This window comes from Lepidothrix coronata, unplaced genomic scaffold (genome assembly GCF_001604755.1).
Source record: "Lepidothrix coronata isolate B3197 unplaced genomic scaffold, Lepidothrix_coronata-1.0 Scaffold200, whole genome shotgun sequence".
Lineage (NCBI taxonomy): Eukaryota > Metazoa > Chordata > Aves > Passeriformes > Pipridae > Lepidothrix > Lepidothrix coronata.
The window spans coordinates 1,150,578-1,177,947 of NW_016690380.1; the positions used below are offsets into that span (position 1 = coordinate 1,150,578).

The 27,370-nt window shown below is 41.0% G+C and overlaps 1 protein-coding gene across 3 annotated transcripts in view; it reads left to right on the forward strand.

The window, feature by feature from the left end:
- The window catches only part of CDH11 (cadherin 11), an 84,295-nt gene that overhangs the window by 53,299 nt on the left and 3,626 nt on the right, over positions 1-27,370 (forward strand). For all 3 annotated transcript variants that reach the window (XM_017832287.1, XM_017832289.1, XM_017832288.1), the window contains exons 3-12: positions 8,785-9,178; positions 11,075-11,369; positions 12,158-12,277; positions 12,613-12,780; positions 15,807-15,994; positions 17,381-17,634; positions 18,800-18,936; positions 19,132-19,253; positions 20,136-20,253; positions 26,180-26,431. In XM_017832287.1, the coding sequence (XP_017687776.1) occupies positions 8,951-9,178; positions 11,075-11,369; positions 12,158-12,277; positions 12,613-12,780; positions 15,807-15,994; positions 17,381-17,634; positions 18,800-18,936; positions 19,132-19,253; positions 20,136-20,253; positions 26,180-26,431 (1,882 nt within the window). In that variant the 5' untranslated portion in view covers positions 8,785-8,950. The remainder of the gene's footprint in view (positions 1-8,784; positions 9,179-11,074; positions 11,370-12,157; positions 12,278-12,612; positions 12,781-15,806; positions 15,995-17,380; positions 17,635-18,799; positions 18,937-19,131; positions 19,254-20,135; positions 20,254-26,179; positions 26,432-27,370) is intronic.

The window sequence follows — 27,370 nt, forward strand, 5'->3', positions numbered from 1 at the left end:
CTCACTCCCCTCGAATGGGTACAAAGTAAATCAAAGCTTGGTGGAAGTGCTTTCCTTCCATGATGAATTCAGAGCTGGATACTCACAGACACTTCACATCATACCATTCAGGAGGTTATTTTTCTTCCTCTTCCCCGCACAATGACTTCTGTTTTCAAAGAGCCATCATTTTCTGTGTTTGTCTATGGTTTCGTAATACTGAGTCCCAAAGCTGCTCCAGGAAAACATGGCTACATTTCAAAAACTGTTCTTTGAAGCAGCTGGGGATTATTGGCTTTAAACATCTCAGTAATCCAATACAGTGCTATAAAACATAATTTAAAATTGCAGAAGATTAAGATTTCCTTTCATAGGATTCTACAGACTCAGAATAGGATTCTACAAAACTTACTTAGCATTTTTAAAGCAACTTCTTTTGTAAAGATGGAAATCAGCAGTTCTGTAAAGATTTTATTTCTGTATTTAGTACATACAAATCTTGCCATGACCTAGAATCCCTCTGTAGTAGGATACCTCTGGAGTCTTGGCTTTTTGCACACCATATATAAAGTTCTATATAAAGTTATATATGTAGTTAACTCTGCAGAACTGCAACTTCAGGTTCTAATCCCTTCCATTGCATCATGCTCCTGTGCAAAACAGCAGAACATGAACTGGAGGAGTGTGAGGTTCTTCTTCTTCAGAGGAATAACTAAGAGAATTTTTTTCCCAAGTATCTTTAAATATGAAAAATATCTTTTCCTGGTCTAAATACTTTTGTCTCATAAGACTAATTATATTTTGTGAATGACACAGAAGACTTCATATCAATTTGCATTCAGATGAGGGTTATTTGCTGTTGGCTCCAGTGAGACCTGGAATATGTTTCAGCAAGAAGAGGGATTCAGTGGTACAGAAGGACCCACAGGGAGTTAGTTGCTGGTGGTCTGTTCTAGAATCACACATTGGAAAAAATGAGATTTACCAGTTATATACACAGCAGGAAAATCTTTTCCTGTTAGGGAAAATTGTCATTTAAGCAAAACATTTTGCATGAGACTAATGCAAATTGTCCTTTAATCATAAAACAACAGAATGATTTGGGTGGGAAGGGACCTTAAAGCCCATCCAGTACCACCCTGGCCATGGGCAGGGACACCTTCCACTAGCCCAGGTTGCTCCAAACCCTGTCCAACCTGGCCTTGGACACTTCCAGGGATGGAGCAGCCACAGCTTCTCTGGGCAACCTTCCCCATATCCAATCTAAAGCTACTCTGTCGGTTGTCCCGTCACTCTGTGCTCCTGCTGCTTGATTCCCAGCAGACACATATCCACGACCAGTCTCTGGGGTTAGTCCTAAAGTCAGTGTGCTGGGTGTGGAGCCCTGCAGCTTTTAATTTCCTATTTTGTATGTGATGAGTAAGGGCCATGTCCTGGCACTTGGAGAGGGAACTCTGCTGGTGTATGAACAAAACTCCGTGTCCTGGGGGAAAGGGTTCATGTGAGGAAGCAAAAATCCATCTCCTAACAGGCTGATTTCCTGACCGGAAACACGTTTAAAGCCCTTTCCATCTGGGGTCACTGAAAGTTAAAAAGCTGATATTGTCTCACCCTCCAGTTCAGCTCATTCCATTTAATGTAGACCTTGCAAATGATGACACACCAGTGTTGCACCTTTGTTAATTCTGCATATCATAGGGGTAGCTCTATCCAGGACAAATCAGTCTTAGTCTAGTTCCAGTGGAAAAACAAGATAATCCTAATTCGAGTCTTTAGAGTACCTAGAATCTCAAAGTTTGGCATTTTTCAGGACTTTGCTACATGTGTCATGCGAACTACATATGTAGGACTTGATATGTTGCATAACATTATTTCATGTAAATAAAAGGAGAGGCCTTATTTCCATGTGAAGTCTAAGCTAAAAACTATTCAAAGATTGGTCTGATAATGCAGACCATTTTAAAATCAAAAAGTAACCAGGAGAATTAAATTAAAGGCACAAGGTACTGATCCCTGGTGTTTTATTTTGTTTCACAAGCCAAAGGGAACAGGCTATTTGTTTACTTTTTTATGCATAATTTTCTTGAAGTGAGTCAAGGAAAAGAACAATGTTTTGTTAAACAGAGAAAAATCAAATCAAACCCAACTGTTGGGTTACCAAGATGTGTGAAACTGGGTGGTTAGGGCTGAATAGCTTTCTGCACCAAGAACTGATATCCTTCAAAAATATTTTCGTATTAATGTGCACAAAATTTCTTGACAATAGGTAGGCATCGGGTGTTTGAATGCAGCAATGTACAAGAGTATGAAGATACATGACAGGCTGAACTGCTCACACGTTCATCAGTGCACACACGTGATGGAACGGTTGTGCACAAAGCTCTTCCACATAACTCAATTCTGTTTTAGTAAAAACTCCCAAAGCAGGTAAATTCATGATATACCCTAAAGATTTACCAGTAAGGGCTCAGTGGGACTTGTCTGATTATTTGATCTGGTAATATGATTCCTACCTTCTTTCCATGGGAACTGCTCATTTTCATGACCCTGATTGCCCAAAACTCAGACATTCTCAACTCCAGAACTAATATGATCCAATATTTATTCTGTCATTAAAAAACTATTCATTTCCTTGTCTGATGATAAAATTACTGTAAAATTAATCATTCATCTTCTCAGTTAATTCTAATTGCAGCTAAAATCACATTTGGACTGGGAGTTTGCTATATTTACTTGATACTTGTGCAACACATTTCAGAACATAATCATCCATTATTATATCGCTACACTGTGGTCTTGGCTGCTTTCTGCCAAGTGTATTCCGGAGAACAATTGCTATTTTAATGTATCATCCAGAAGTTACAGCCTAGACGAATCAGAAAAATTGTTTAGTCTATTATAACTTGGCATATGGTCATTTAATAGCATGCAGGAAATCATCAGGAATGTGTGGGATTATTTTTGCTATAAGTATAATGAAAGGAATTTAAAATTGGCCAGACTTCACTTCCGCCACTGGTCTTGTCAATAAAATAATCTTTACTGGCTCTTTAGTTTTTGCTGTTAGTCATCTCTGAGCAGTCATTCACATTAGTGTGAAGCTTTGTAGAGCAGACTGACTTTTTAGAGTATGTTTTCTGTGTGGACTTGGATATATTATTTTTCAGGTTTATGATAGATGTGTTCTTAATTGAATTCTTACATGAATAGTGTATTTCCAGTAGGAATATCAATGGATATTATTTTCTGAGAGTAGAAGAACAGACTTTTCTTATGTTAAAATTGAAACTTATGAGCTCTGCATTTCCAAGACTAAGTAATAACTACAAGTACACAGCACAGACATACTGTTTGTGTATCTAGAAATGCCCAGACAGCATGTTCTCCCAAGGATTTAGGGACATATTTTATTTCCGTGCAAACATTTCTGTATGCACTCCATGGTGTATGTTGTTTTTCAGAGTGTGGACTAGATTTTTTTGGACATTTCTGAGTCCTGGATAGCTCAACTGATAACTTACATGGGCAGCATCTGGGAATTTCACTGCTCTCCTGTGCCCTGCTGATGTAACTGGATCTTGTTAACTCTTGTTCTCCCTTTATCCTCGATAAAGCTATTATTCAATACCAAAACTGCCACCACTTGTTTGTATGCAATTAAAATATGTTAACAGAATTCTTCCTTTTGAGAACAGTCTATCTTAGTGCAAGGATAGTTTGTAGCTTCTCATGAGGGGCAGAGGAGGGGCAGGGACTGAGCTCTGCTCTGGGGGGACCAGGGACAGCAGCCAGGGAATGGCTGGAGCTGTGTCAGGGCAGGCTCAGGTTGGATCTCAGCCAAAGGTTCTTCCCCCAGAGGCTGATTGGGCACTGCCCAGGCTCCCCAGGGCAGTGGGCACAGCCCCAAGGCTGCCAGAGCTCCAGGAGGGTTTGGACAACGCCCTCAGGGACACAGTGGGATTGTTGGGGTGTCTGTGCGGGGCCAGGAGTTCGACTCCATGGTCCTAATGAGTCCCACCCAACTCAGCTTATTCTATGATTCTGTGAAACCTGGCATCCACTATGCTTAAGGAAGTGGGAAGCAGCTTTTTTACAGATTTCTTAGGAAAACTTGGATTTTCAAAATTGCATGTTGTGCGATTCTAAATGGATGTCTGCTGTGGATTAACCCCAGCCAGCAACTCAGCACCACACAGGCACTTGCTCACTCCCCTGCTCCTCCCCTGGGATGGGGGAGAGTCTTGGAAGAGTAAAAGTGAGAAAACTCATCACTTGAGATAGAGATGCTTTATAGGGACAGAAAAGGAAGAAAAGAATGATAATAAGGATGAAAGAATTAGAACGTACAAAACAGTTGGTGCACAATGCAATTTTTCACCAGTCACAGACATATGCCCAGCCAGTTCCTGAGCAGTGGTTCCCAGTTTATGTGCCGAGCCTGATGTTGTAATGATTTGGAAGGTCCTTTTGGCCAGTTTGGGTCAGTTGTCCAGCTGTGTCCACTCCCAGCTTCTTGTGCTTCCCCTCCAGCCTCCTGGAGGGAGGACATGAGAAGCTGAAAAGTCCTTGACTCAGTATAAACATTACTCAGGAACAACTGAAACATCAGTGTGATATCAACATTATTCTCTTACTAAATCCAAAACACAGCACTGGACCAGCTTCCGGGAAGAAAATTAACTCTATCCCAGCCCAAACCAGCACAATGTTGTAGCTGGGTCAACTGCCCATTGAGATTTGTTTGCTGTTGTTGAGGAATATAATCTATGAGCAGAAATAACAGTAATTTTCAGGACATGTAAATGCTGTGATTTTTTAAATAAAATATTACAAACATTCACAGCAAATGAGTCTGACAGGTCACTATCTGTGCAGTGCCTGACTACAAATGCTGCACACAGAATTTTGGGACATTCACTCAAGCAGCAGCCCAGACAGCTGCAGGAATTGCCATCCTCACATCTCTATTCCATGCTTGCAGGATTACGAGGTATTTTTCCACAAGAGAAAAGGACCCACTTTATAAATTTTAGCTCTAATCTGAGAGCATCTTGTGCACCTTGACTTTTAGAATAAAATGCGATTTATAAAAGGACAAACTGCAACTGTTCTGAATTTGAGTAATTTCATAGACTTCAGTGGAACCTGTGGATTTATTCTCTCATCTTTTCTGCTGTGGGAGTCAGAAGGCTCTCAGAGGGCTCCTTGCTGGGGCAACACAGCGTGAGTGAGCAGAACAGGACCTTCAGGAGGGGCATGAGGAGGCCAGGGAGACCTTATTGCCTGCAGGTCCAGCTTGAATTGCAGCCTGACATCCTGTAGGTCACTTACTAAAGAACCAGCTCGGCATTGCTACTAAAATAGAGTTCTTTGACTTTATAACTCAGAAGCAATTACTATAAACAGTCTTAGGGATTTTTTTTAGCCCAAGTTGGACGTGCCCTGGACGTGTGTGCTGGGAGCCAGAACCCCCCGTGCTCTGGGCTGATCCCCCAGCATGGGCAGCAGGGCAGGGGGGGATTCTGCCCCTCTGCCCCTCAGGTGAGACCCCCCTGCAGAGCTGCTCCAGCCCTGGGGAACAGCACAGCAAGGACATGGAGCTGCTGCAGAGAGTCCAGAGGAGGCACCAAGATGAGCAGAGGGATGGAGCAGCTCTGCTGGGAGGAACGACTGGGAGGGTTGAGATTGTTCAGCCTGGAGAAGAGAAGCTTTGGGGTGACCTGATTGTGGCCTTGCAGGGCCTGAAGGGGCCTGGAAGAAAGATGGAGAGAGACTATTGACAAGGGCTGGAGTGACAGGACAGGGGGAATGGCTTCCCACGGACAGAGGGCAGGGGTAGATGGGATATGGGGAAGGAATTGTTCCCTCTGAGTGTGTGGGGGGGCCCTGGCCCAGGTTTCCCAGAGAAGCTGTGGCTGCCCCTGGATCCCTGGAAGTGTCCAAGGCCAGGTTGGACAGGGCTTGGAGCAACCTGGGCTGGTGGAAGGTGTCCCTGCCCATGGCAGGGGCTGGAATGAGACGGGCTTTAAGGTCACTTCCAACCCAAACCAGTCTGTGATTCTGTGAAGTAGTGGATGAGAGATAATAGTTTTCTTTAGCTTGAAGATATGTTTCCATACATGTACATGCAGAGGATAAAACAAAAGATAGCAAATAATTTTTGCTTTAATCCTTATTAATAAATTAGGCATGGATCTGGGATTACCAGTTTGTTTCCAGCACTTCGCACTTGAATAGCTGATATTAAACACATATGTATCAGCTTGGCTTTTCCATTATTGGTAAGCAGCTTTACAAAGTGTTTACTGGTTTACATAAAAGTATTGAGAACTTTTGGAGTAGTGGGGGTATTTGTTTACTTATTTTCACAGTTGAGATCATTATGGGATATTAATGGTAAATGATTGTCAGTGAGTTTAATTTTCAAATGCATCCAAAGTCTATTAACATAAGCAGTTTACTTACAGGGGTTTTTCACATCATGTTTAAAAATGCACAGCTGTCCAGGAATATGTTCCTATTCCAGTTCTGTCTGGAGCATGTAGGCTCCTTTTAGCATTCCAGGAGCCCAAGCCCCTCTATCTGCTGCATGAGTGAGCCCTGTAGTACAGATCCCTGTAGCAGTGTCCCTGCCCAGGGTAATCACCTGGACTGGGCCTGGCACTAAGGACTCTTTCACTAGAAGGACACTCAGAGCAAACTTTGTCTGAAATAGCAACATCACTGATTAGCTGGATGCAATTATGAAGCAGACTGACCTGGCCTCAAGGTGCAGGATTTGGTTACATCAATAAATTTCTGTAGATGAAGAGGCCAAAGGAGGTTACCTCAGGTGCTGGAGATTACATTTCCACAAGGATGTAAAACAAGAGGTGTTTATGCACAGGACAGAGTAACTCAGTCTACACCTGTGGGATGAGCAGAGAATTTGATGGGTTGTGTTTATAAAGATGTACTATGTTTAATAAAGTTCAATGCTGGGGAAGCTTGGTAAGTAAATGCTGCATACCTAGGGCTTCAATTTCATTTTTTCTGTGCAAATCTGGGTGGAAAAAGGAGTGTCCTTTCCTCTCAGAATTAACCATTATCATTGAAAGCCACTATAATCTAGCGTTGAAAGACTTTTCATCTTTAAGCCACCTCCGAAATAGGTGAAATCTCAGTTTCTCAGGTCCTTTAAGTCTTAAATTGTTTTTACCTCTCAACAAAATGGAGATACAAAATAAAACTCACAGACCTAATGCTCCAAACTGCACACACATATATCATGTGAAAATAAAGACATTTTCCTGGGCAAAATAATAGAGATTGTTTTCTTTTTCATGTCTTCCATGCTGGTGTGAGTAATCTGTAATGTGCCATCATATAACAATAGTAAATATGCTTATGAAAGCCTGAGTGTGTTCACACCTCTCTGGGTGAATTTCATCGAATTCATTATGCTGGAGCCATTGTGGACTTGTAATTGAGGTTATTTCAGTTTTCAATGACATAAAATTAAAAACTTATCTTTTTCGAGCAAATAAATCCAGATATTTAATCTCTTACTTCTGACCCCCTTTTTGCCAATGTATTTTTATGTACCTGTGCAAAGGGATGTGGACAGGAGGGCACAACTGCTCAGGAGGTGAGATAGACGTCCCCACGTGAGTAGGTTTGGTACCAATGAGATGTTTTTCTGTTGCTGGAGTTATAGATTGGGGTGTAGGTTCAAGCTTTTCTCTCTATTCACATTTTCCCTGCTGCAAATACCAAGTGTAAGATCTTATTTCTCATTAAAAAGTTGTTCTTTTTTAAAGCTGATGGTAGCACATGTTTGTACATACGCCTGTATGAATATAACATCAAATGTTTTGTTAGTATTTTGCAGAAGAGTAAAGTGAATTACACTGAAAACTGAAAGAAACATCATAGGGAGCTTGTAAAATTGGTTGTTCTATAAAGATTCAAGAAGAATATATTGGAAACCCCAGGGATTAGTCAAAGTGGCCTTTGTGATGGATTGGGAGCTGCTGAAGGTTTAGACCTTAGTTCAGGTTTCACTCTATTATGCAATTTCTCCTTCAAATATTAATTCTGGCCTAGTGTTTTAAGAAGTATTAGAAAGGAAGACATCAATATAGTACTAGAAATAAATAGCTAAATCAATTGTTACATTATCAAAAATATCTGATCAAGTTTTTATTGGTTTGTGGCACTTACTCTCACCAGCCCAAAGCCAGCAGACTGATTTGGGCAATCAATGCTGCTTCTCTGCTTTGATGACTTAAACCTCAGAGGTGTTTCAAGGGTCTAAATCCAAACTGTAGGTCCTTGGAGCTCTGTCAGCCACTGCTCCTGCCTAGAAAAACATGGGTGTTGTGTTGATCATGTAGAAATATTGCATCCTTGATAAGTCTTGGTCTTTCCCTTAAATGCAGACCTGTGGCTTAGCAGCTTATATCTAAGGCTTATATCTAAGCTCCAAAGAGCAATTAGACATAAATTAGGTATTTCTATAGTTACCTTGCATATTGGGCTAAATCCATTTGAAAGGATCATGAGAGAATATAATTCCCTATCTTTCAACTTCCAGGCAGTGACTGTCCAAACCAGTCAGGAGATTCTACAAGGTGGCAGTTCCATGTAACAAAGCACCAAATATGCTCATTAGTCTGTATTTCATAATTATTGATTTATTTTAGTCTTCTTATCTTGACATTTATTGAGGAAGTCCTAATTTTATTTCACTTAATAAAAAAATTACTGCATCCTCAAAGACTTCTATAAAGAAGTGACAATCTTCTCCATTTTGCTTTCTTTCAGGAATTAAGTTGGGAAGCTGCAGAGCATTAAAGTGATGTGTTTAGTGTGTGGTGGCATCCTATGTGCACAACAGTCTGTGTGAAACTTCAGCAGCGTCAAACTTTTTGAGTTCCAAGGTGGAAGGAGTAGATTCTTGGATACTTCTGTGCCTACAAAATAACCAAAAATGAAGGAGGACAGTTGTTTACAGGCTGCTCTGCTTTGCCTGGGCATGTTGTGCTACAGCCACGCCCTGAGCACGGGGCCACTGAACCAGTCCCGGCCATCGCTCCACGGGCACCACGAGAAAGGCAAGGAGGGACAAGTCCTGCACCGCTCCAAGAGAGGCTGGGTGTGGAATCAGTTCTTTGTTATAGAAGAGTACACAGGACCAGATCCTGTACTAGTGGGAAGGGTAAGAAAGAATTTCCTTCTCTGTCATCAATTAATATTATTAATTTATATTGTTATTTTGTGTGTTGCTGAGTTTTTTTCTTGCCGTTGTTTCTTCTTGCTCTTACCTTTGTGTTGTTTTAGCTGCTTCTTCAACAGCTACTTATTCACCTAGAATCACTTTCTTGGAGCTCAGTGTAGATGTTAAGCAAAATACCATCTAAGGCACTACAAATATTTCCACTGAACTCAGCAGCCCTTGCATGAAGGTGTGAAAGTTGTTACTTGGCAAACCAGCAAGAACCACAGAAGCACTTGAGCAACAATATGTCCCAAGAATATCTGTTATCATTCTTGCGACTTTAAAAGTAGTAATTAAAAATGTAATGTCCAACCCAGCAGCTCAGTAAACGTGTCCTGCCCAGTAGGTATCTTCTCACCATTTCGTTTTCAATTTATCAGTAAAATCAAACATATGGAGGGGTGTGTATAGAGCGAGAGATATCTGTGTGCACATGTGTATGTGCACACATCCCGGACTAGTTTTTTATTCTGCTACTGTCTAACACTAGCAGAATATAAATAGATAAATAAACAAGCATATTGGCCAGTTTTTAAACAGTCAGCAGAACTCTGTTGACTTAAGACCAGCACAAAAAGAGTGGGGAAACAGGACCAATGTCAGCAAATACCATTCTGACAGCCCAGTTTAAAAGGTGGTTAGTGTTAGTAATTTGTGGATGTCAATATAAAAATCAATAAATCTGTAATTTGCCTCAATGTTTCCCTCATCCATCAAAGTGAAGTGTGCACTGGTTGCAGAAGTAAGAGTGTTTAGTAAGCATTTGTTTCTTCTTTTGTATTAAAGAGGGTGTAATTAGTTGGCAATCACTCCAGCTGGCAATCACAGAATCAGAGAATCATTAAGGCTGGAAAAGCCCTCCCAGCCCATGGATCCCCCCTGTGCCCGATGCCCCCCTTGTTCCCCAGCCCAGAGCACTCAGTGCCACAGCCAGGCCTTCCTTGGACACCTCCGGGGACGGGCACTCCAAACCTCCCTGGGCAGCCCCTGCCAAGGCCTGACCACCCTTTCCAGCAAGAAATTCCTCCTCATGTCCAACCTGACCCTCCCCTGGCACAGCTGGAGGCCGTTCCCTCTCCTCCTGTCCCTTGTTCCCTGGGAGCAGAGCCCGACCCCCCCCGGCTCCCCCCTCCTGTCAGGGGGTTGCAGAGCCAGAAGGTCCCCCCTGAGCCTCCTTTTCTGCAGGCTGAGCCCCCCCAGCTCCCTCAGCTGCTCCTGCTGCTCCAGCCCCTTCCCAGCTCCGTTCCCTTCCCTGCACACGCTCCAGCCCCTCAATGCCTTTCTTGCTGTGAGGGCTCAGAACTGGGGACAGAACTTGAGGGGCCTCAGCAGTGCCCAGTACAGGGGATAATCACTTCCTTGGTCACGCTATTTTTGATACAAGCCAGGATCCCTTTGCCCACCTGGGCACACTGCTGAGCTCACTGGTTGCATCCCATTTATCACTTAACAGCTTTTTAAATGCAACCCAGTAGAATATGATTTGTATGAAGTGCACAAAAATGTTTTTAAAAATGACTCTTCCGTCCAACTGGGTTTGAATAAAGAACCTGCCATAATTATCTTCTCGTGTATTCTCTTCTTTAAATCTTTAATCTGAAGGCTTGGGTCTCAGCAGCAGCCTGTGTGTGGCAGGATGCAGGTCTGGGCTGGCAGCTGCCCTGAGTACAGGGTAGATGAGGTCACACCATGTGCCCGAGTGTGGATTATTGCCTGGTGTAAGACAAGGTTTTTAAAAACTCTGAAATTATAGTATTTTCCTGAACGTTTTTGTTTCGTAAGCTCATCCATGAAATGTGGTACCTTGTTAAGGTGTGTCTGTTTCTCATTTTGTAGCTTCATTCAGATATTGATTCTGGAGATGGAAACATTAAATACATTCTCTCAGGTGAAGGAGCAGGAATCATTTTTGTTATTGATGACAAATCAGGGAACATCCATGCAACAAAGACACTGGACCGGGAGGAGAGAGCTCAGTACACCCTCACGGCACAGGCTGTGGACAGGAACACCAACAGACCTTTGGAACCACCCTCGGAATTCATTGTCAAAGTGCAAGATATAAATGACAACCCGCCCGAGTTTCTTCATGAAAACTACCATGCCAATGTGCCAGAGAGATCAAATGTAGGTGAGTACTCAGAAATGCACTGCAGCTCCTGGCCTTAGAGAAGGTGTTGCTTTGTCAGTATGTCTTGACTTTATTTAATTCTTATTGTCAAGAATTTTGGGAAGTAAAATTTACTTCATGCTCAGCCAGTGACTCAGTCAATGTCTCTGATTTGCTGACCAAATCAAAGCTTGCACAGCTCCCAACTGTCAGACTTGAAGTGTCTCTGGATGGTTCCTAGAACAGGACTATCTCCTCCTAGGAAGGAGCATGAGAGCCCCCTGGAATTTATGGGGTGTGAATCCTCTGGGGTAAACATCAAGATCATTCCTCTGGCAGAGCTGTGTAATAAAGCTAAGGAGTTACTGCCACACTCTCTATTCCATTTTCATCTCCTCTTTGAGCTTGTGTTTGTCTCAGAGATTTCTACAGGAATGATTTCTCTGAAAACTTACTGAGAAAAATGAAAAAAGAAAACTCTATTGTTTGGCTCTCTAATAACAAAAGCAATATAAGGCTTAAAACTACTGAGGAAAAAAACCATAATGGTACAGAGCGACTGCTGACTTTTATATCTTCACTGTTTAGAACATTAATCCACATCACAGCTGGTGACAAATCTTTTTGGATTTTATGAGTCTATTTTGTCATATAGAAACTGTCAAGAAATTTTCTTTTTCATTTCCCAAATGTGGAAATAAAAAAGTTCAGCTATAGTTATGCTGAATGACTGAAAGCATCTCTGCATGGTTCTTACAGACAGGTTTGCTTCTGACTGGATTCCTCTTGTGTTTGCTTTCCCTTTTTAGGTACATCAGTTATTCAGGTAACAGCTTCAGACGCTGATGATCCTACCTATGGGAACAGTGCCAAACTGGTTTACAGCATTCTGGAAGGTCAACCGTACTTCTCGGTGGAAGCTCAAACAGGTATTATTGAGCAGTTTATTGGACCTCATAACCAGAATGCCTCAAAATGAACTAAATGTATTGACTGAGGCAGTATAGCTGGGTATATCTACTATTTCTTTGGGGTATGATATGGTGTGATAGAAATGCCTGTTTCTGTGCTGAACTGTTATTCTCCAGGGTTGTCTTGTGTCAAATATTTGGGCTACTTTCCTTACACAGCAAAACGCACAGTGTAGGGAAAACAAAATCTGCCCATCACTGTGCAAATATTACTGTGTTTTATGCAGCATCCAGTTTTTCATAATGTGAACCTGTGAAACTTTGTATGTGCCACACTTTCTCTGTATTTCCAGGAATTATCCGAACTGCCCTTCCCAATATGGACAGAGAAGCCAAGGAAGAATATCACGTTGTAATACAGGCGAAAGACATGGGAGGACACATGGGAGGCCTCTCAGGGACAACCAAAGTGACAATTACACTTACAGATGTCAATGACAACCCACCAAAGTTCCCACAAAGTAAGAACAAGATCCTTGCTCCCATTTTCTATAGTACCCACGTTTGTGTAGTATCAGACATATGCAAAGCTTGAAAAAGCAGTAACTGCTGGGTTATTGCAGCACATATGAATAAAGAAGTATTAGTTACACATTTTTTGCTAGTAACATGGAGCTTTAGTGTCTGCATTATTTGCTTTGTGTTGCAAAGTGAGACATTTTTAAGCTCAGGATTAGATTACAAAGATTCCTAACCCTACACTTCATTTTTTGAACTGCTGGACCATGTCATATAACCATTATATTAGCAGGGAGGCATAATGTGGACTTCTCTATTAATGAAGGAAGAAGCCCCATTTCTTGAGGTCTCTCTTGTGCATTAAACCAAATCAGTCCAAAATACTGGAACATGTACCTGCCCCTCAGCAGTGCTGGGATAAGCCAGTTTACTTCCTTTCCCGTTTTCATATTTACAGCATGGATGTAAAAGACACTTCAAAAAAGCAAGTGGTGTTTACTTCTCTGTTCAGACCACAGGAACTTCAGGGAATCATTGCAGAGAAATAGGAGGAAGTTAAAACAAAAGCCCCTGCAGGTGTTGTGCAGGAACAGATCCTCCTGTCTTGGGGTGCAGGACGCAGCAGTCACCCCATGTGTCTGCACAAAGCTCTCCTCTGAGACTTGCAGTGTCTGAAAGGAGTCTGCAGTGGCCCCATGCTGTGCCTTTCACCACTCCAAGTTCTCAGCTCTTTGCCAACAGAGTTTGGGGGGTCATTTTCAGCCAACGAATCCGCTTTGGGTTTGATGAAGACGGGCAAAGGAAAGCAGATCCACTTTAGCTTCTTACCCCTGTATTTCACAGGCCTGGAGGCTCTTGCCTTTCTTGCCCCTTGATGACAATGTTGCACAATCTGTTAACAGCTCCTGATTGGGCCCTTTCAGGTCTTTGACAAGCCTGGAGGTGAATGAGTGGCATTTTTTTATTTCACATAGCTTTGCATTTTAAGTATGGATGCATCATCCTCTACTTCTATAAACACTCTTGGTGAATAGTGAATGTCCTCAAGGATAAAAGACTGGCTATTCCTCAAGACTTCTATTTACCATGGCAAAGCAAACTAAATTTGCCACTATTACATTTTTAAATTGTTGAAGTTTATTTCTGGTGGTCAAATTAAGTAATTTTTTTATACCTGTGCTATTTACTTTTCACACATAAAATTAACCAGGACTGACATTAACAGATTCAGTCTTCACAGCTGGGAGGGAGCACATTAATGGGCTCACACATCTGTTCTCCATTTCATCTCTGCATGGCTGTAGGGTTTCTTTGGAGTGCAGTGTAAGCACCATCCCAGCCCATACTGATTCTCCTCTGAGCAACAGTTATGACCCTGATATGCTCTGGACATGATCATCTCTGCAACTTCTCTTCTTCCAATGTTTCAGCTTCCTGGACCTTCATACAAGAGCTGAAGTGACATAGTTGGTTCCTAAATGAAAAATCTCTGCCAGAATTATTTACCATTCTCAAAGAAATGTATTGAATCCTAAAAATGTCAGGTTTCATATACCTTAGAGATGTGCCTTTTCATGCCAGATCATGATCTGGGACCCCAATGTATGGCCTTTTGTTAACTCCATCAAATTACGGATTTTTTTCTACAAATTCAAGCCACTTTACTGAATCTTTTGGAAGAACATTTAAAATTATCAGAAGTGCTTAATAACAGTTATTCTACTTAATCATTCTTCCCCAAATTAAAACCCGAATTGGGAATGTTTTTTAAGACAAAACCAGGATTTTACCTGTCTGTACAAACAAACAATTGATTTTTTTATTCTTATTTCCCTTTTTTGTTTTGTTTTTTTTTTTTTTGATGCTCATTGCTCAAACCATTAATGAGTTACGTGCTTAAATGTTGGGTTCTTTGTGACTGGAGTTAATGATCTATTTCAATGACATGTGCCAATTGTTTTTATGGGTAATGAGCCAAGTCCCTGCCTGGTATAAGTCTCCTGATGTTCCAAGGGTGCTCACGTAGCAAAAAAAGAGCAATTATGGTGGGGAATAAATTAGATTATTTTATTTTCTCATGCTTTTTTCTTTTTTTTTCCCCTCCCCAAGTTATTAATGCTGATGAGGTGGCTGAAAATGCTGACATAGATTTGCACACTTAGGATCAGGTTATGTTATCTGAGCTCTGGAGGGGGTTTCCAGGTCCTGGAAATGCTGCTTAAAGGGCAATTGTTGGAGAGAGATTTATCCAGGAACATTGTTGCTCTCCTCTGGTGTCCCTGAATACCCAGGGAAACCTCTGTAAGGCAGTACATCTGTGGGATGTTTGGGAGTGGTTTTCCTACTGGAGATATGGGAAAGCCATTTTTGGTTTGGTTTGGAACCCCATACAAATTGGTACATATTGTCTGTGGTGCTGAATTTTAATAATCATTGTTACTGTACATTCACACTCCAAAGTAAAGACATAGAAAGCAGCAGATTTATTCTTTGGCCAGCACAGCAGAGAGATCTTATCCGACTCATTGAATATAATTTATGGCTCCTGGATGAATGGGCAGAAATGCTTCTGGACTCAACAGAGTTGAAGGTCAGACCATGAGCATATGAGAGTTCTCCTTCCATTTCTCTAATAACATTTCTGATATAAATGATAACCTTGATGTCACAATTTCTGCATTCTGAATGTCCTTTTAACCCCCCCTGAACAGAGAGGGACAGAGATGGAGTGTAAAATATCAGGGAGGAGGTCATGTTATATAGATTAGCCATGTGCTTTAAGATTTCACAGATGACTTGCTTCTCAGGGCTCTTTTTAGCATAACATAACAAACATAACATAACAAACATAAAAAACATAACATAAACATAACACAACACATAACATAAAACAAACGTTCCTTCAGGGGGGTTGAAAATGTAAAAAAATTACTGTGTTTATTTGGAACTTACAAGTTCAATGAGTTCAGTACAGCTGGAGAGCAGAGTGCACACACACTTCAGGAAATGTCTGTTTTCCCTCCCCCAGGTGTGTACCAGATGTCAGTGTCAGAAGCAGCTATCCCAGGAGAGGAAGTAGGAAGAGTGAAGGCCAAAGATCCTGACATTGGGGAAAATGGCTTGGTAGCCTACAGCATCATCGATGGAGATGGCATGGACATGTTTGAAATTACAACAGACTATGAGACTCAGGAAGGGGTAGTAAAGCTTAAGAAGGTGGGTAATACCCACTTATGTGCAGTGTTCTTTGTTACTGACAGAATATTTGGTAATAATGGATTACCACCTAAGCTAAAATATTAGTAAATGCAAATTCACTTAATTTCTAAAGGTGTGATTAACTTTTAATATTCCATTTCCCCATTAGCTGAATTGGAATGGAAGAAAATAACCAAGAAGAGTTACATAAATACTGTACAGTGGATTAATTGCACAAACTAAATGAATTCATAATAAAAAGTCACGGTAAAATACGATGCCATCAGCTTCATTGTTAATGAAGTTTTGCCCAGTGCTGATAAGTAGCAGACATTCACTGTTGCTTTATGTTCAGTCTGAACAGCCTCATGTCCAATAGTTTGGATTCTTCAGCTATGCATTGTCCACAACAGTGTTCTGAAGGAGTCACAGGCTATGCAAAAAGCAGCAGAGGGGATTTCATGTACAACCCATCAGTGTGAGCCTTGAAAGCATTATTAAATTAATTTAGAATTCCAAATTCTAAATCATAATTTATTCATTATTTAGGCATTATTATTTTGCCCTTTGTATCTTCAAAGCTGTTTATTTCTCTTGGAGATAGTCAGAACTTAGAGGAGAAGGTCTGGGCAACTTAATTTCATAGTTAGCCCTGCCCTGTCTACGGGGGCAGTCCCTCAGAAAGACACCCAGAGGTCTCCTTTACTCAAAACTGTGCCCTGGTTCAATTCCTGTATCTGTTCTAGAGGTGGAAGTGGATTTTTTGTGTGTTTTAAAACGCAAAACACACAAGCTGTGCATGGTGGGGCATCACTCAGTCTATGGTGTTAGCAGGCTTTGGGAATTGTGGTTGGCACCTACAGGATGAATTCAAGGCCACCAGCACTACAATTCTTATGCCAACGAAAGTGCAGATGTGCTGTGACTTTGCTCAGGCTCCCAAAAGGACTTATCTCCATATTTTCCCCACTACTTAAATAATTTAACTTCTCTGTGTCCTATCTCATGGGACGCCCAGTAGCAATTCAAACCACGCCCATGTAGAATCCCGCCAGCTGGGGATAGAGGAAGCCTGGCCTCTTGTGGGAGCCCCTTCCCTGTCCCTTGCCTTTTTGTGCCACCTGAAAGGCTTCACAAATAACAGGTTAATTTTCCCAGTACAGATGATTTCCTCAGTGATACAGCAAGCAAAGAGCAAGGCAAGGACTCTGCTGTGATACTTTGAGTGCCTTCCTATGCTGCTCCATACATAGAATGTAGCTCCTTCCATTTGAGTCTTTCTGTCCAAGCTTGTTGACAGATGCTCACATTTGTTTTATGTCATTGAATACAAGGGCACTGCTTGCTGCTTTTACACTCTGGATTTCCTAATTATGGAATGCATTGTCTTCTTGTTTCTCGCAGACCTTAGATTATGAAACCAAAAAGACCTACAGCCTGAAGGTGGAGGCAGCCAATGTCCACATTGACCCCAAGTTCATCAGCAATGGGCCGTTCAAGGACACGGTGACAGTGAAAATAGCAGTGGAAGATGCTGACGAGCCCCCCGTGTTTCTGAAGCCAGGTTACATTTTTGAAGTACAAGAAAATGCAGCATCTGGTACTGTGGTGGGAAAAGTACATGCCAAAGACCCTGATGCTGCCAACAGTGCTATAAGGTACACTGCATTCTTGCTGTTTGCTGCCAAGCATTAGCTTTTCGAATTGTTATGCAGGTTATTGAGGTAGTGTGAGAGAGCTACATACACCCAGAATATTAATAACTTTAACTCTCCAGCATTGGATTTATGCCTTATTGCAGTTTCTCAGAGCCTATATCATATCACAGCTGTGTCTAATTGAATTATACTTTAAGGCATCTTTGTTAACTCTATTCTAAATTATAATTTCCACAAATACCCTGTGCTGTTATTGCAATGTGTTTTTTTCCTGAAAACATAGAAATCTGAGCAGTAGATTAGAGATTGTGTTGTGTTGTTAATTGCTAAAGACAAGCACATACAGACACCTACTTTCTGCAGTTATGTTGGATTGTCTTGGATCATGGAATGGTTTGGGTTGGAAGGGACATTAAAGCTCATCTCGTTCCACCCCCTGCCACGGGCAGGGACACCTTCCACCAGCCCAGGTTGCTCCAAGCCCCCTCCAACCTGACCTTGGACACTTCCAGGGATGGGGCAGCCACAGCTTCTCTGGGCAACCTGGGCCAGGGCCTCCCCACCCTCACAGGGAAGAATTCCTATAACAGTTTTTACTAGTTTATTTTCATTTGTCATGTTCTCAGTGTAAATTAAATTATAAAGCTCTCTTCAGTGGGTATACTTAACATTTCAAAGAATTGCAATGTGAAGATATGAAAGTCAGAGCTGTCTGAAGCTGTACGAATATGCAGATAGGGGACAATATTTAATAAATTGGTATGATCAATTAATATTCTGAGTAAAGAAAAGATCAGAAGACTTAAAAGATGGCCATGATTAATATGAAACAGAAGAAAACACAAATATCTCAGTAGATATTTTTATCATGTTTTATAAGAGAAAAAAATAAAGAATATTTTAGGGCTTTAATACAGGGACTTCAAATCCAGCAATTTTCACTTATTACAAACATTCTGGTGTATTATTTTTCTAAATGTAGAAACCAACCAGGTGATGCTCCTTTCTAAAGAACATGTATCATCCCTCTGACAATGATATTGAGGGCAACAAAAAGTGTACTACTTACAGTTATTCAGAAATAATAATTATATAGAAGAAATTTTGATGTGCAAAACTGATAAGTCCTTCTTTTCTCTAATTACTGATTTTCAATCTTCTTCAGATATTCAATTGATCGTCACACTGATCTTGAAAGATATTTTGTTATCAATGCAGAAGATGGCAATATCAAGACAATAAAAGCTTTGGATAGGGAAGAAATTGCTTGGCATAATATCTCTGTGTTTGCAGTTGAAGTCCGTAAGTATTGCACTGAGGTAGTTTATGATCAATGGTATAAATTCTGTACCCTTCCAGGTGTCTCGGTTTGATAAGCTGCAGTAAATCCCAATAGAAATACCTCCATCTACTGCATTTTTCCCTGGATGCAGGTGGGATTTTGTTTGTTTTGAGGGGTTTTCCTCCTTCTCATTTTGGTTTTGCTTTCTCCCATAGACAAACAACACCAGGAAGCCAAAGTCCCCGTGTCCATTAAGGTGGTTGATGTCAATGACAATGCCCCCAAATTCGCAGCAGCCTATGAGGCCTTTGTGTGTGAGAATGCCCGGAGCAATCAGGTATGGGCTGCTCTCCTCCTTCCCTCTGCTCTCCTCCTTCTCTGTCCCCCTCCTTCCCTCTGCCCACCTCCATCCCTACCCACCTCCTTCCCTCTGCCCACCCTTTCCCCACCCACCACTGTTCTCTGCTCACTGCCCTCTCTGCCCACACGGTTCTTTCTGCAGCGTGTCAGCCCAGTTTTGTCCTGTCAGCTCCAACGAGTGGCAGTAAATGAACACTTGTTTTGAAATTTTGGCCAAAATGCCTGGAGCACACAGAAAGGCACTGCCCTGTGTTTTTGTTTGTGAGCTGCTCTCAGTAGTCACACACTGCTTTGTGCATTAGGTATGATTGGTGTTGGATGTGAGGATCCACTAGCAGCAGCAAAGCTGGTTTGCTGCAGCTTTCCCAGTTGTGAGCCTGGTTTGGATGTTACAGAAATATTCAGAGAATCCCAGTGCAGTGCTTGTGGAGCTCAGCTGACAGATTTATTCCTGGTAATCTGTGAGGAAGAGGGGTTAGTATCATACAGGAACATGGCTCTACGCATGGGCTGTGCCCCTGCAGTTCGTGTGGCAGTTTGAAAAGAACTCTCAGCTGCTGAGTTTTCTGCAGGATTTTATTTAGTCAGTTGTGTTATCATTAGCACATATTTGTATATAAGAATGCAGAAGGTGTATATTTTTACAGCCGTAGTTCTGTGTTGGTTAAATTTAATAGCAAATAAAGATTGCCTGTTGTAGTTTGGCGTCTGCTCTGTGTTTGTAATCACATACATTTGTATCTGAGGGGGGTCTGCTATTTCAAAGTTCCTTATATTCAAGAGCTGTCTTGGAATGCTGTTGGTATGTGATGTACCCAGAGAAGAAGCTGTTTGTTTACAGAGTGCTTTTCTTTTACAGCAATTTATTACAATTAGCGCTGATGACAAGGATGACTCGGCCAATGGACCAAGATTTATCTTCAGTTTACCACCTGAAATTATTCATAATCCAAATTTTACACTCAGAGACAACAGAGGTTTGTGTGAAGATTCCCTCTATACTAGAGTGTAAAGAAATGACAAAGCAAAACCAATGGCCAACCTAATGTCATGCAACAGCATTGTCATTAACTATCAGTGTCTGCTTCCCAGAGATTTAGGGAAGGAAGGCAAAAAACCACAGCTGAAATGCAAAGATGTTCTTGGAACAGCATAATGCCTGTTAACTCATTTTTCTTTTCTTGAATGCATATTTTAAATTGCATAATAATACCCTACATGAAAAATCCACTTCCATTTTATCTACCGGGAAGAGGGTAAAAACCACTGCCAAACATTCTCTAAATGTAATTGGCAGATCTCCTTCATTTAGAGAAACCTGACTTGCTAAGCTGAAATTAGCTGAGACAGTAGAAATTGTTAGGTCTGTATTTGTTCACCTTACTCTACTTGCCAGTTTTTATAAATTATGGATCCAAAGGGACATGGACTAGATTCCCAATGGAATCAAATCACTGCCTTGTGCAGGAAATCCAGGTGGGGATTTCTGTTGTGGAAGACACCTGGATTGGGTGTATCTCAGGTATGGGCGTCCTGACCCCCTGATCAATTCGCTGTTCATGAAGTAGAGCAGAGCCTTGCACTCAGATTGACTGCAAGATGGAAGAAATCTGTAGGCAAAGACCTCAGGCGTAGGTGAGTGTCAAAACTTAAATGATCATCTGACATAAAGCATCACTGACCCTGCCTTGCCAAGGCTGAGGGAGTCAGAGGAGGTGGGAAACAGAAAAAAACCACAGGTTCAGCCATTATACATATTTATTCTATTTATTTAATGATAATCAATATGATATTCTCATTCAATGTTCATTTTTAATTTCCCTGCACAGGGCAAAAATTGTTTCAGCTTCTAAGGAATTGGTTTTGATTAGCAAGCTTTAATGTCTGAAGGAAACTTAAGTGTTTTCTGAAAAGAAAAACTCTGTTGAGCTGGTTTAAATAACAAATCCAAGAATGCCAGAAGTACAAAAGGCAGCACAATCCACATACATGATTTCAGTACAAACTCTTGTGTTGTGGCACAGTTTATATCTCTATCGACATCTGAAGGGAGGGTAATTATCATCAGAGTTCCCAAACAAAATTTCTGTTATTCCTGACTGATCAAAGCAATCCTGTTGCCTGGTGCTTGACACTCGTACATACATAAGCAATTCATAAAGGAGCCAGGGCAGGGATATTTATTCTCTTTAAAGTAGTAAAACACAAGTTCTGAAAAATTCATGGATATATTTTTAGAGAGAAGTAAATAAGAATGTGTTCTTTGCTTGAGACCCTGAGGCCAAGTTTCGCTTTAAAATATATTTTATGGTCACCACATCAAACTGAAAAAAGATTAGATTTTATAAGTGTAGATCATTTTAGAGATGCTCTGATACAGCTGCAGGCAAGTGGTATTATGGTTCCTGACTCTAGCCAATTACATTAATCCTTCATTTCCATATGTGGCAAATTCATTACTGACAAAATTAACCCAGATATAAATGTTTTGTAGTTGAAATTATCATTTCAGTTTAATGTAGTGTCTGTACCTGACAAACAAGGACAGTATTTAAGGATTGAATCTTCCCATATAATTTTGGTTTTGGGAAACTAATAGTATAACGAAATTCATCCATTCCAATCCTTTCTTTCCTTTATTTTGTACAATCTTCAGTGCAATGATGTTGGTAACTTTACTACTTCTGTGTAGTTTCTTGTAAGTAAGTTATGGTAAAGAGCAAAGAAAAAAAGTTAAAATTTTATGTGCTTCCACATAAAAAAAACTTCTCAGGGAGATTGTGTTACCATTTGCAAGTCAAATAATTTACATGATCATTCAAAGTTGATTTTTTTCAGCTCTAAATCTGAGTATTCTATATACCATGCCACCAATTCAGAGGGAATTGGTAGTTTCAAAGAAAAATGGCTTTATTAACTGTGGAGAACAGTTAATGAAAACTCCAGTGTTTGGGCCTATTACTGAACTTTATAGTGAATACAGTCCTATAATTATCATTTAATAGAGTTTCTTTTTACCAGCTCCTGAAAGTAATCACACATTGCAGTAATCTGAAAAACATAATCACGTTCTATATCCTATTAACAGCCTACTGTGCTCCCAAGTCCTCAGCTGAGACTGTCTGCCATAGAAAACACGAGATAATGGCTCAGCACACGCTGGGATAAAACACTGAATTACTTTTGCTCTGTTTCCTCATCATATGCCCCACAAATAAACAGCGCCGTGTTCGCTCCGTTCAGTTTTGTTCCCATTGAAGTCAGAGCTTCAAAAGAGCAGTGGAGGCTCGTGACACTTCCCAGCACAGACACAGGTTTTTAGGAAATTCATTTCCTGCTTTTAATCCTACTGGGCCCTAAACTGAGCTGCCCTTTGGTTGGGCTCACTCACCTCGTGTGGCAGCTGGCACTGCTGGAAGGTTGTGACCACCTCAAGACAGGGCTTTACAGAGCCTGGAATTAAATTTGTGAGCCCACTAAAATCAGGGACTTAAAATCCACTTTTTAAATATGAATGTACTCTCTGTCTTGCAATTTCTTTTAATCAAGACATTTTGAAACACATGAACAATATATTTACAGGATTTTGCCATGGATTATCCTCAGGAATTGCTGCTGCCTGGGAATGGTTTTAAGCAGCTAGACCTCTGAAATTGTTTATTTTATTGCTGAATCAGCATTCACACTCTGATACAGGTAATAATGTTCACACTGCAGCCACCTCCATTCATCTAGAATCCTCCTTACACAATATAGATGTTAACAAACCCCCCAGAGCTGAGCTACATTTGCCTGTATGTAGAGGAACAATTGGAAAACCATCAATAAGGTCATCAGAGAAAAAGACAAAAACCAAAGGTCAGGGAGATAGGTGTAAAGATCAGCGTGGAGTAATTCAATTATAACTTCCAATTGTGAAGATTTTATGGACAGTACACGTAATCTTCACTTACAGCACCTTTGGATACTGGATATCCCAGGCAATAACAGCTGCGAAAATGAGAGCTTGTGCATATCTGGGAATGGTGATGAGGTGGCTGGTTTTTTCCCTCTGCCTTGTGCTGACCCCCACCGTGTTCATTAGGACTCTGAGTCAAGTCACTCCCATACGTGCTAAGTAATAGTTTTAAGATGGTATTGACATTTAACTTCTATTGACTTAAAAAATGCCATTTTATCTGGATTATAGTTAGACTCCTGGGACTTGAAAATAATCAAAAAGCAAGGATGAGAATATTAGCTAAGATTATATGTTATCTTTTATCTACGTAAAAGAGGGTTTTTTCCTCTTATGGGTATTATGTTTCTTCTAAATGTGAGAAGTGAACATAAACAGTAAAAAAAAAAGTTTAAAAAATTACTTTTTAGGCTTCATGCACAGTAGTCCTTTTTAAACTTTAGCCAGGAGTGTTGATTGCATTTTTCTTTTTAAAAATTTATGTTAAACTAGAAATCACGTTAAATAGATAAAGCACCTGTTAGATCAAATTCAGCTTTTGTGTGATGTAATCAGTCTAATCTTTATGCAACGTGACGTATCCAGTCTGTACAATAACTGAATAATTTGCCATCTTTTTCTTATTTCTAACTGAGAATATTATCTAAGCTGCCAAAATGCAGGAAAAAATGAAATATATAATAAAAAATGCGTAACCAACAGACTAGATATGCTAACATATGGTATTGCCTGTGTTTCCTTCCACTTTGCCTTTGCAGCCTCGAGGCAGCTGTAGTTCAACCCACTACTAATGTTCACATTTTTTGCCACAAGAATAATCTGTCCTATTGTGATTTTTCATTTAATAGAACAGATCTTGGTTCTCATACTGAGGAAATGAATTATTAACCGCATTTTAGAGGACTCTGCAGAATAGTTTTATTCTGTATCAATATATATTAGTTCAAATTAGTTGATAGATTAATAGATATTAGATGTTATATTTCTATTTATACATAATTCTTACAAGACCATAAATTTAGAGTCCTAAAATAAGGCTCCTGATATAACTAAGGTGCTTTAAAAAGTTGTGCTACAAAGTTTACGTGTTGCATGTAAACTTTTAGGAGATTAGAAGACCTCTGGAGGAAACAAAGGGGACCTCCAAAAGCCACAAGTGACAATCAATCAGATCTTTATCAGCTTCTCTGTCCTTAGCAAGTGTGACCATCACATAAAGGAGAAGTTCACAAGCTGTTTTCTACTCAGTATTATTTTTGTGAGTCTTCAACACCAAAACCACCACAATTGTGTCATGCTCAGGTGCCCACCCGGGGCATCAGGAGTGGTAGGTCTGGCAACAGGGGGGTAGATATGGGGGATGAATTAATTTGGTATGAAGCAAGTGGATCCTACTTAAAAATACTCATCCTTTCTGGTGTGATCTGCGGAAGTTACTAGTGAAAGAGTCAGATAAACAGTGCAAACATCCCCTCCCAAAAATTGACCTGTGTCCACCAAATTTGGGGACATTTTCAGACCTTGCCCTACAGCAGGGGCACTGCCTGTAAGGTTGGTTAATGTAAGACAAGAATACTTCTCTTTGGGTATAATTTATTCACAAGCTTCCATGGAAATAGCAGTGATTAGATCATTAGGAGAGGTTTTATGATTTGCATTATTAAATTCTGGAATTTATGCTGACTCTTCAGCAGGAAAACGATTAATCTTCTGCAGCACCCTGAGGCAGCAGTAAAGTGGGTACCATCAGAGGTGAATAGCCCTCCCTTAATAGATAAAAGGACTGGCTTTTTTTTTTCTTTTCTTTATATAGTAAAAAATAAAGAGCATGGCAAACCCGAAAAGCTTGTGTGAAGTAAATCCTCAACCTAAACTAGTTTTTGAAGGTCTGAAAACCATGGATATGGTTGTTTTATTTACTTCAGGATGTTTACAATTGTTATAAACTTTGGTTCAGTCTGAGTTGAGAAACAAGGAGCACAATAAAGAAGCCCCCTTTGTGTTTCCCAGGCTCTATCCAGCGTGGCTGGGAGTGGGAAGCACTGGCTGCCTCAGCCCAGGGTGTCATCTCACACACTTCCCTCTCAAAGGCTTTTACCTTTGACTCGTGCTGAGATGGTAGCTTGGTTTCTGTCCACTGCACCAGGAGACTCATGACAGGACATCTCTCAGCAAGAGCAGGAATGGCATTAGAGAAATACTGCCAGGAGTTGGACTCAGTGATGCTGGTGCGTCCCTTCTAACTCAGGATATTCTGCAATTCTGTCATTTAACTCTTCCTCATCTCCACATAATTCGGAATGTGCCCAGACATACAGTATGTATGATCTGACTTCTGGCTTGGGGAGTTTGAGTGATAAACAGGTTCTGATAAAATACTGCTTACGAAAGAGGTCAGCACTGAGGCTCAAATCTCCCAATACACAGCAAATGCTGGCTTTTGCTTTTGTGGGAGTCTCATTAACACAGCCCATTTGGGTACAGATTTCTGTCGACCATGCCTGTAGGTGTGCCTCCAAGAACAATACATCAGGGACATTTGTTTTTTTCCACTCCAGTGAAAGCTTTAATTCTGGAAAGAGATTAAAACAGGCTCACACAGCAACAGGAAGGCCCAGTCATTCTTATAGTTGAAGAAATATAGAGTTTATCAGAGAGTTAGTGGGGTGCTCTCATGAGGTACTAACAGAGATTATCTGTGTTCCTTGTGTTGCCCTCATAATTGTACAAGAATTAAAACTACGTGGTACTGTATGAATTAAATATAATAGTGTAATTACTCTTGGATCACTAGGAAGATGACACTTTGTATTGTTTTATTGTAGAAATAATAATAAAGCACTTGAAAACTGAGAGCCATTGTAGCAAGATATATTTTTTATTAATATTGACTAAGAGGATGACTTTGTGGAAAAAGTAATGATGACTCTCTCTTCTTTAAACAGATAATACAGCGAGCGTTCTTGTCAGGCGTGAAGGATTCAGTCGCCAAAAGCAGGATTTATACCTTCTCCCCATAGTGATCAGTGACGGGGGGCTGCCCCCCCTGAGCAGCACCAACACGCTGACCATCCGGGTGTGTGGCTGTGACAGCAGCGGCTCCCTCCTGTCCTGCAATGCCGAGGCCTTCGTGCTCAACGCGGGGCTCAGCACCGGCGCCCTCATCGCCATCCTGGCCTGCATCGTCATCTTGTTAGGTAAAACCAGGGCTGGCCTCAGTGCTCTGCCCTGCTGTTTGTGTTAAAAAGTTAACCTTGCCTTCAGTGCCAGGGTGGTTAAATGGATCTTAATTTCTTAGCTGTTATTTTTACAGGGGGTACCAATCTGCCTTCCTGTGAGGAGGTTTAGGGGCGAGCTAATCACAGCATTCCAGAGCCTGAAGGGAGCATGCAAGAAAGATGGAGAGAGACTATTGACAAGGGCCTGGAGTGACAGGACAAGAGGGAATGATTTCAAACTGAAAGAGAGCAAGTTTAGATCCGATATTGGAAAGGAATTCTTGGCTGTGAGGGTGGGGAGACCCTGGCCCAGGTTGCCCAGAGAAGCTGTGGCTGCCCCTGGATCCCTGGAAGTGTCCAAGGCCAGGTTGGAGGGGGCTTGGAGCAACCTGGGCTGGTGGGAGGTGTCCCTGCCCATGGCATGGGGGTGGAACAAGATGAGCTTTCAAGTTTCTTCCAACAACTCAGTCTATGATTCTTTAATAACCGCAACAGCAAACACCAGTGAATTTATCTTGATGTGCTTGGAGAATGTCCTTTTGTGGCCTAATATCAGTTAATCAGGGACACTGTTTAAAGGAGGTCATGACATAGAGTTTTAAGTTTTGTGATCTTCCCTGGATGACAAGTTCCTTATTGAGGTCAGTCAGGATTAATGGCGCCTGCCAACTATTCCCCTCACACCCTCTTGTGCTGAAGATAGATGAGTGGCTCAGAAGACTGGATTTTAAGAAAGTGCTGTGAAGTGTTTCCTGATGATTTGAAAATATTTATAGAATTTTTTTTAATTTGCCCATAGTAATTGATAGTCTTTCTTTTCTTACATAATAATAATAATAATGGCCAGTCTTCGCGAGCGAAGATTTGGGAAAGGTCATTAACCCTTCGAGCCTGCGCAGTGGATTTTTTAGGTGAGAC